A 10,821-nucleotide genomic window follows, 5' to 3' on the forward strand; every position below is an offset into this window, starting at 1 on the left:
TCCAAATTTTATTTTTTTTAAATAAAAAATTATTATTACCATTACCCTTGTTAGTTTCCTCCAGGGGCTCCGGTTTCCTCCCACAGTCCAAAGACATGCAGTCAGGTGTGTAAGTGAATGTATATGTCTCTGTCTGTCCGCACTACGATGGACTGGTGACCTATCCCGGGTCATTCTGCCCAGTGACCACTGGGATAGGCTCCAACACCCAGACCAAGAAGGATAAGCGGCCTAGATAGAGTGTGTGTCAGGTGTAATACCCGCCTTCATCACCAGAGGAGTGACTTGCTTCCTAGTGACACCTTAACCTCTCCCACCTGCAGCTCATTAACCTCCCTTTATAAGCACCTTCACTCACACTGGATCTCTGAAGTATTGCCAGTTCATCTGTGTACCAAGCCTTGTTTGAGGGCTATTAAAAGCTCTCCAGGAGCTTTACTGCTAACTGGGTGGTTAAAAACCTCCAGAACACACGTTCAAAGTTTGCGTATGTGGAGGAATCGGGTATTTGAGCTTGCCACAAAGCCGTAGCCCAGGAGAGAGCTTTACCAGTGGAGCAGAGACATGACAAAAGCTATCTTGGATGAATCAGTGGGAAAAGCAGCAGGGGCACGAGAAAAATAAAAATCATGCACTGCATTAAGAATCCCTTACACAGACCAGGGGACCTGTCGTATTTATCAGGAAGGGCTAGCTTGACAGAAGGGAGTGAAGCGTCAGAGGGAGATGGGGAAAGCTGTACTGGAGGCCGCAGGGAGACTTGAGCAGACAGGGGAGCTGGAACCTGAAGGTCACGAGCCACATGTAACACTTCATCAAGGGTATTTGTGAGGTGCAGGGGTTGTGCATGAGAGCCCAATAGTCGGCCTTGAGCCAAAACAGCAGCACAGAGATTAAACGGGTCTTATGGATTCTGGGTAGGCAAAGTATTCTGTAATGAAGACTCTCCAGATGGGTTTGAATCCATAATTCCCATGTACTCGAAACACAGTATCAAAATCACAAAAATCAAAGTCAGAGAAAGTCCAAAAAGTCAAAAAACCAGAATAGATCACAACACAGCAAAGGTACCAAAGTGAGTTTAAAAAGCAGAGTCAAAGAGTTCAGAAAAGGGTCCAGGCAATCCAGAAAAAATCCAACAGATGTGAAGAAACAAGTCTTGGTACACAGATGAACTGGAAGTACTTCACTGAGATCCAGTGTGAGTGAAGGTCCTTATAAAAGCAGGTTAATGAGCTGCAGGTGAGAGAGGTTTTGGTGTCACTAGGAAGCAAGTCAGTACCCAGGTGAGGCTGACCTCTGGTGACGAAGGCGGGTATTACATTTGACTGGACTTTGGGCCAGTTGGGAGAGCGCAGAGGAGCACGTAAAGGACTCCCAGAGTGCCGTTCACCTCTCCACATCCTTTATTTACTTAAATGCAGTGGTTCAAATGTTGTAGTTTTAGTACAACCCATGTCCTTTTCAGCTAATTAGCATTCTGGTAGTGTTTTACTGTCTTCATGCTGTTTGTCCCCCCAATTTTTCCCCTGTAATTTAGTTCCCCTCTCTGCCTGCTGTTTTCCAGAACAGAAAATCTTAGACTCCTGATACAAATACTTGATCCTTAAGTGCTGACCGAGACCAAGTACAGACTGAGTCTAGCCAACTAGCTTAACAGTCCTGACGTCTACACAGATCCACTTTTAAACGTTCAATTTAAACTGAAACTGACTACACAGCTCGAGATGAGGGATTACTGAAACATCAGTTTCATGGCTCAGCCATTCAGCTAAAGGGGCTACTATTTGCATGTTTTACACTTTTTGTTATCTGGCTTATTTGTGTCTTACCAGTGAAATTCTAACTGGTATATCACCCATGGCCATTTCCTTACCATGAAATATTGATGCTACGGATTTTGCCACGACCATTTTTACTGCTGCTTATTTAGAAATTGCTTCGTGGTATCAGTGTTCGCATTGGTGAAATGACACCGCGTTTAAGTGCCAGTATTGGTGCCATTACCCATATGGTATTGGTATTGATGCAACCCTATTAACAATACTAACCTCTTCACAAGAGTATGAGCAACAACCACTCAGAGGAACCAAGACCCAAAAGGAGAAACTCCCTAAGAGCGTTAGGCACGGTAAGACAAGTTTATTTATATAGCACATTTCATACACAAAGAAAATTGAATGTGCTTTACATATAAAAGCAAAAGCAACATCAAAAGGAAAAATAAAGACAAAGTGCCTGAGAGTGAAAAATGATAGAAGATAAAAATCTTTAAAAAAAAATAATTAAAAGACAGTACAAAGTACATAAACTAGAATAAAAGTACAAGGGAATTAAAACAAAGGACTTAAGTGTTATTCAAATTAGCTTATTAAACCTAAAGTACAGTGAAAATAAGTCAAGTGATAAAGCTCAATTATAGACACATGAAAAGAGAAATGTTTTTAACCTGGATTTAAAAACTGCTACATTTGGAGCTCATCTAAGATCTTCTGGCAGTTTGTTCCAGTTGTAGCAGCATAACAGCTAAATGCTGCTTCACTGTGTTTTGTTTGGGTTCAACTAGCTGACCTGAGTCCATGGATCTAAGAGACCTGCTTGCTTTATATTCTTTTAACATATGACCGATGTATTCTGGGCCTAACCATTCAGCGACTTATAGACTAGTAGCAGCACTTTAAAATCTATTCTGTAATTAAATGAAAGCCAGTGTGAAGATTTTAGAGCTGCAGTGATGTTGTGTGTTCTCTTAGTCCTGTTCTCTTAAAACTCTATTAGAAGTATTCTGAATGAGCTGCAGCTGTTTAATGGTCTTTTTGGGAAGTCCAGTTAAGAGACCATTGCAGAAGTCCTCTCTGCTGGAGATAAAAGCATGGACGAGCTTCTCTAGATCTTGTTGGGACACCAAACCTTGGCAATATTTTTAGGATGATAGAAGGTTGTTGATAGAGGGTTGATTGCTTTAATATTGCAGCTGAAGGTGTGATCTGAGTTAAGATTGCAAACCTGATCTTTGGTTTTAAAAGCCTGACAATCGAGGTGTTCACTTATACTAACTCACTTCTCTTTACTGACAAGCACTGCGATCTTGGGTTTGTCTTTATTTAATTAAGGAAAATTTTGGCTCGTCCAATTATTTATATGCTCCCATCACTGAGACAGTACAGACAGTAGACAGAGTATAATTGGCTGTAATTGTCTGGTGTGACAATCAGATATATCTGTATATCATCTGCATAACTATGAGAATCAATGTTATTCTGCAGAATTGGCCTAAAGGCAGCACATAAAGAACAAAAGAGGCCCGAGAACTGATCCCTGGGGGACTCCGCATGTCATAGCCATCTTATCAGATTCATAACTGCCAGTGGTGACAAAATAACTCCAGCCTTCTAAATAGGACCTAGTAGGATCCACTGAGAGGGACCAAGACTCAAAAGGAGAACATCCTTGAAGAATGAAGAAGAGGGCTACACCAAACAGTGCAGCTAGGATACAATTATGATGACATTAAACACGGAAGATTAAACAAAGGCAGTTAGACCAAACTGAGGAAAGAAACAGGAGATTTCACTTTTGTGCACTTTGAGTTTACACTAGGAATGTGTTTTAGGCATGTTCTAGTATTCTTACAGAAACAATAACAGTTCTTAGCATTCTTTTTTCCTTATGAATCCTCAGTGTATGACGTTTAATGGAAACAAAAAAAAATTGTTATGCATGTTGAAGAAGTGTTGTTCCAAAAGGAGCATCTTATCCATAACTAGGTTTTTATAAGCATTATATAAAGATTCTCTACTGTATAAGACACTGTAAATACCCTCTACTCTCTACTGCATGTAATCAATCAATAGGCATGGTTAAGTGGTAATTACTTATGCACAGCTTTTCCTAAAAATGTCATTCTAACACGTAAAAAAAATCAATAATAATAATAATAATAATAATAATAATAATAATAAAACACTATTACAACACTTCTACATTTTATGAGATTTCATAAATAATAAAATATGTACTGTTACTCAGCATAATCAATTAACAGCAAATGTTCCATAGTGTATAGTGAATATTAACAATCATTTTCATGGCTACTAATTAAGACAGTAGGATATAAAAAGACAAAAAGATTCTTCACAGAGAACACAGAAATGACTGAAGTTCTCTTTTATAAGAGCCCTTTGCCAGGTCTTCATAATAGGTTTCTGCATCACCCCATCTCACTTTCTCCTGTGGCTGAAAATAGAATTGTAATGAAAGATTCTGCCACACTAGGAGTGTATATTACATCTAAATTGTAAGAATAATGTCTCTTATAAAAGGTTTTTCCTTGTACATTTCTCTTCATTCCTCTTGTACACAAAAGGTTTTATTCCAACACCAACAATATACTGTATTCATTATACAGCACCAACATGTACTGTATACTGCATACTGTACCACTATATACTCAGTACTGTGTGACTGTAACTTAGACTTTGCATTTCAATGTCCTAGATCTACAAAAGTAGTGGGATTAACTGGATTGCACAGAAGTATTTTTTGTATAAAAGATTACTTATAAGTAAAGTGTTTAAACTTATTACTTTTTTTATTAAAAAAAAAAAAAATCACTTACCAGAGGCTGATGAATAGTCCCCCTGAGATGAAGCTATAAAAGGAGACAATAAAAGAGTGATCATGATCAGAGAGATTTTTTAGAGAAATTGTCTAATATTTCATCTCCAACCAAGTTTAGTGCTTTAAATAAATGTTGCATTCCTTTAGTGCAGAGTTACAAAAGCTGCTGAACCACTTTCCTCTAATCTGCTTTCTTACCTCTTCGCTTTCTCCTGCATATGATCCAGGTGACAATGACCATCACACACACCAAGACCAGAGCAGCCACCACAGAGCCAACAATGGACCCGATGGGCTCCCCTGGATCAAAATCTGAAACACATCATTTAAGAAAGTGATAAAAAGCTCAGAGTCAGCTGAGGAATTTTCTGTGTCACTCTGAGATTCAGTACCCAAATGGACATCCAGCTTGTTGTCCAGGCTGAGGTGGGTGACTGTACAAGTGTAGCTGTGCTTCTTCAGCTCCTCTTCACTGAACTCCAGGTTCTTCCTCATCTGGTAGGTCTCGTCTCCGTTGGGCAGCAGGTCTCCTCCAGTGATCAGGTGGTCAGGAACTGGCTGTCCGTCTATGAGCATGGTCAGGTTGATTTGACGGGGGTAGAAACCAGTGGCCAGGCAGGTCACCCCATCCCACCCACACACTGAGCGTCTTCTCTGGATGAGCCTCACTCTGGGCTTCACTGTAGAAAGAGACATGAATCCCACATCAGAGAGAATATCATGTTTGGATATGTAGCTACATTTAGAAGTAAATGTAGTCAATGGACTGCCAAGAGATGCTTTGTGACATTGGACATTGGACAATTCCCAAACTTTGAAATAGAGTCTCCCGAGGAGAGGGGAAGGTCAGTGTGACAGAGAGAGCTGGTAAGCTTGGTAACCAAGCGACTGGTAAGCCAAGAACACAGACGATGTCAGAAGTTTTCTTCAATATGGTGAGAATTAATTTTCTGACAGATCAGAAACTCTCTTCAGCAGGCAGGTGTGGATTTGTCAGTGACCACTGTCTATGGAAGACTTCATGAACAGAAATACAAACCTACATTGCAAGGTGCCAAACACTAGTTAATCATGAGAACATGGTGGCCAGGTTACAGTTTGACAGAAAGTACAGGGCTTTCAGATGAGATCAAGATTAACTTGCATCAGAGTGATGACAAGAGCAAAGTAACTGCCCGAGATCCAAAGCACCTCATCTGTGAAACATGGTGGTGGGGGTGTTCTGGCCTGGGCCTGTAAGGCTGCCACAGGTACTGGTTCACTCATCTTCACTGATGCTGTAACTGCTGGTGGCAGTAGGAAAATGAATTCTGGGGTGTAAAGCAGGACCCCAACAAGTTCAGGTTCAGGAAGATGCCACCAAACTCTTTGGACTGTGCTTCACACTACAGCAAGACAGTAATCCCAAACATTCTTGAAAATGTCTGACTGGCCAAGAGCTGGCAATGACTGCACTACAAGCCTGGCAAAGCATCACTAAAGAAGATAATCAACACCTGGTGATGCTTATGAGTCACAGACTTTAAGCAGACCTCAAACATAGTGGTGCTTTGAAATGGGAAAGTGGCATTAAAGGGGGGGGGGGGTGTTACAAAAATATGAATGTGCAATTTAATCACGTGAATCACGAATTTAAAAAGACAAATATTATATACATGAATACACAGACACACACAGTGTATATAAATGTGCAATGTGGACAAAAGTATTGGGACACCTCCACATTACACCTACAGGAGCTTTTATGAATCCCATTCTAAATCCATAGGCATTAATATGGAGTTGGTCCCCCTTTGCAGCTCTAACAGCTTCCACTCTTCTGGGAAGCTTCTACAAGATGTTGGAGAGAGTCTGTGGGAATTTTTGCCCATTCAATTCGTCCAGAAGAGTATTTGTGAGGTCAGACACTGATGTTGGACGAGAGGGTCTGGCTCACAATCTCCGCTCTAGTTCATCCCAAAGGTGTTGGATGGGGTTGAGGTCAGGGCTCTGTGAGGGCCAGTCAAGTTCTTCCACACCAAACTCACCCAGTCAGGCCTTTATAGAGCTGCTTTGTGCACTGGGGCTCAGTCATGCTGGAACAGAAAAGGTTCTTCCCCAAACTGTTCCCACAAAGTTGGAAGAAAACAATGGCCAAAATTTCTTGTTCTGCTGGAGCATTAAGGTTTCCCTTCACTGGAACTAAGAGTTCTAGACCAACCCCTGAAAAACAGCCCCATATCATCATCCCTCCTCCACCAAACTCTACAGCTGGCACAGTGCAGTCAGGCAGGTAATGTTCTCCTGGCATTCACCAAACCCAGACTCGTCCATCAGACTGACAGATAGAGAAGCTGATTCATCACTGCACAGAATACGTCTCCACTGCTCCAGAGTCCAGTGGCGGCGCTTTACTCCACTCCATCCAACGCTTGGCATTGTGCTTGGTGATGTAAGGCTTACATGCAGCTGCTCAGCCATGGAAACCCATTCCATGAAGCTCCCAGCACACAGTTTTTGTCCTGATGTTGATGCCAGAGGAAGTTTTGAACTCTGCAGTTATTGACCAGCAGAGCATTAGAGACTTCTATGTTCTATGCTCCTCAGCACTTGGTGACCCGCTCTGTAACTTTACATGGTCTTAGAGTGGAATTGCTGTGGTTTCTAAACGCTTCCACTTTTCGATTATATCACTCACAGTTGATTGTTGAATATCTAGGAGGGAAGAAATCTCACAAACTGACTTGTTGCAAAGGTGGCCTCCTATTACAGAACCACGCTGGAATTCAGTGAACTCTTTAGACCCACTCTTTCACTAATGTCTGTAAAGGCAGACTGCATGGCTAGCTGCTTGATTTTATACACCTGTGGTAATGAGACTGAATGAAACACCCGAATTCAGTGATTAGGAGATGTGTCCCAATACTTTTGTCCATATTGTGTATGTTGGTATATGTACAACTATTGTTTTTCAAACTAAATACCTATTTGTATTTATTAAGATGTTTCCATTTGCATTTGTTTATTTAATGGTTACTGTTTATTGAGTCCTGTATGAAATTTCTTCTGGAATGTGTGATTAGGTGTGAACTAGCTATGTTACTCTAGCATCAGCTACACACATAGAAACACTTGAGATTCAAAAGAAAAACATTTCCAGACTTGTAGAAAATGCTCACCTTTCCTCTTCACTTGACTGCTTCTCTTTGTTAGGTAACGTCTGAGTGCATCTATGCACACTAGGTAGTAATCATTTTCAATACACTGGCTTAAAAACAAACGTGGTTCTGGTCTTTCTGCTGTGGCATTTAAACCATTTTGATTAGCAAATCTGTATTCATAAAAACGCTGGTCATCTTCCGTGATGCCTCCGATTGCATTCTTGATTATGAGTGATCCAGGCTGGTCATTGTCCGACAGTTCACACACCACCAGCCTCTGTTGAACATCAATGACTAAAACAGAAATAAAAGGAAGAATGTTAATAGCTGCCATGTTGGTCAAACGTCATACTGTTACATTATCTTAGCCTCCCTAGTTCAACAATGTGGAAATCCATTTTAAAGTCGTAATAATTCCTAAAACTGCAGTTTTTTTTATTTAGTCTGCAAGTTTAGGATCAAGTGTCCACTTACATTTGGCCATACAATGTATATTGGCATATCATTTTGCTATGCTGACCATTATCTTGTCGTTGTAGATTTAATATATTTAGTGTTATTTGTTGAAAGCTGCGCTGATTGTGTTATGTTAAATTTAAACGCATAAAATTGCAGCATTTCCCACTAAATAAATGTGATGCACAGTGCATTAGTGCAGTACATACCTGGATTTTAATAACATCTTTGAGACTAAGTGAAAGGAAAAACAAGAAGCTAAGAAAAAGGGGAAGAGAAGCAGGCAGGCAAAAGAAAGCAACAAGGGACAGATGTCATGTTGGCCCAGCTGCAGTCTGGCACTATAACTACTAGTGTTAGTGGGGCAATGTCACTGAATAGTAAGCATGTCTGCATATCAGCAAATACCCGCATTTAGCCAGATATCACTATATCAGAGAAGGGAAGCACTGGAGTCCAGGGGGGACAGTGGGTCTGACTGAGGCAGCACTAGCCAGACCAACAGACTCAGGGAAACAGGGCTTCAGATTGGAAATCCTACTGAGGCTTGATATTCATATTAGTGAAAACAACTGCATCAAATGTCTATTAAAATCTTATCTATGTCTATAAATTCTGAATCAGACTGTACTTTCTCTGTTTTAAACAATAATAAAGTGTTTTTTGTTATATTTGTTTTAAATACTTAATTACTTAAATTGTTTTTCATATCTAGTACAAATTTGTGTAATCCCACCTTGCTTAAGGTTGTTTTTTAGGACTTTTTGTAGTAAATAATTCACTCATAAACTGAAACAAAAATAGTAAAAGACTGATTTACTTTGTTTTCTTTGTCTATACAGTTTGCTTGACAACATGAAAATGCTTTCATATTATTGTTACAGTGTTTTTTCCTGCAGAAAGAATTTCACTTACTTTCAGTAAAATTTAACTCATATTTTATGTAAAAATATCTGCGTTTAAGGTCAGCAATCAAGAAGGAACTTATGCCCTTGACATAATCTGAGTCGAACACACGATCATCTTCCTGATCTTTATCAAGACCTCGGGCAACAAGGGCGTTCATCTCAGAATCGAAGTATCCAACTGTGATGTCATCCAACATCAAGGTGCAACTAAACTCTGGAAACGGCGTCTCTCCTTTAATGAAAGTTATAGCCACAGCCAAAGAGTGGGAATCTGTAAGAGAGGAGCGTGGAATCGGAGTTATATGTTCACAGTTAGTCACACTTTTGTGTACCATGTGTACCAACACACACACACACACACACACACACACCCAATGTACGGGCCTGTAAACAAAAATGGAAAATGTGTTGAAGGTGTTCAGCAGGCTGAGCTACTCTAGACTCAATGTTGGCTTATGTGGATCTTATAGGCAGCTTATGTAGGAGCTGGATGACTGTTAAAGAAGAGAAATGTAGGTGAAAGCAGTCTGGAATGCATGCCTGTATTCCACTATAGTCCCCTATAGTTCTGATGATTCTAAACAGTGGTGGGGTTAGGGTTAGGATTTGGACCAGTGTTAGGGCTATGACCAGGGCGGGGGTAGGATTTGGGTTGAGGTTAAGGTCAGTTTTAGGATTAGAGCAGGTTCAGAGTTAAAGAAAATTATGATCAATTTAGTAGATATTTAATTGAATGTAAGTAAATTGAGCATCTACAAAGCATCTAAAGTGGACTATCCAAATAAAGTGTTACCAAACTTTCTACTAAGTGAAAATATGCTTTTTACCTTACTAAACACAATTTAAATACCATTAAATTGCATAATAATAATAATATAATTGCAGGAACAATTTTATGCATTTGCTTAGGCTTTAGCCAATTTCTCTAGCATATGCCTAACCTAGGCTTTCTTGCTCACACTCATATGCTGAATAGACCAATTGTGCTGCTGCCATTGTTATATTATTAAATTCCTTTCTTTCTCGTGAAAAGATATATCTGTTCCTTTCAATACAGCACCAAATAAATAATTTAAAGAGAAAATGTGATGTAATAGCTATAGGTAATTTTACTGATTTACTGTTCTAAATTTTGCAACTGCAAATCATCAATGTAAGTAAAAATAATATGGCTGTTCAGATTCTCTGAGCTCTTACCTGCTGAAACAGCGGCAGGTACAAACAAAACCACCAACAGAGCGCAGATTCCCTCCATTTTGGCACAAACAAGTGGTGCAGTTTAAATCATCAGTACATATTGCCAAACCAAACCTACTGAACCGGTTATAATGTTTCCCAGTCTTACAAACTCTGCCCTCACACTCCACCCACCTTTTTTTGAAAGTCTTACTTTCATTTCTGCCATTAACTGTATGAACACAGTGCTGATACACAGCGAGAGAACAATTCAGACTCTCATTTACAAGTAGAGGATGAATCAAATGACCAGGACACACTAAACCTGCCCAGCCTGCTTGTGATGCATATATTTAAAGGAGTCGGTGATGTTGAGAGTCAGTCAGGCTCATACACAAGCATTTTGAGGGGTGTGGGCTCAAGGGAGGAAAGCCAGCCTGAACATGATTTAAGCTTGATGTAATTTCACATACTGCAAACCCTTCCTACAGAGCCAGTGTTAAAGAACAGAAGGGAAGTAA

The 10,821-nt window shown here is 40.0% G+C and overlaps 1 protein-coding gene across 1 annotated transcript; it reads right to left on the bottom strand.

Annotated features, from left to right (window-relative positions):
* Nucleotides 1–654: 654 nt before the first annotated feature.
* On the bottom strand, nt 655–10,427 carry LOC118800151 (the record flags this gene model as incomplete). The annotated part of the gene is made up of 7 exons (XM_036560315.1): nt 10,322–10,427; nt 9,132–9,395; nt 7,779–8,054; nt 5,013–5,300; nt 4,819–4,932; nt 4,619–4,651; nt 655–867 (listed from the first exon to the last, which is right to left on the bottom strand). Coding segments are annotated over exons 1-7 (1,246 nt in total), but the record flags the coding sequence as incomplete, so codon positions are not given.
* Nucleotides 10,428–10,821: the final 394 nt, after the last annotated feature.

The sequence above is a fragment of the Colossoma macropomum genome, unplaced genomic scaffold (genome assembly GCF_904425465.1).
Source record: "Colossoma macropomum unplaced genomic scaffold, Colossoma_macropomum, whole genome shotgun sequence".
NCBI lineage: Eukaryota > Metazoa > Chordata > Actinopteri > Characiformes > Serrasalmidae > Colossoma > Colossoma macropomum.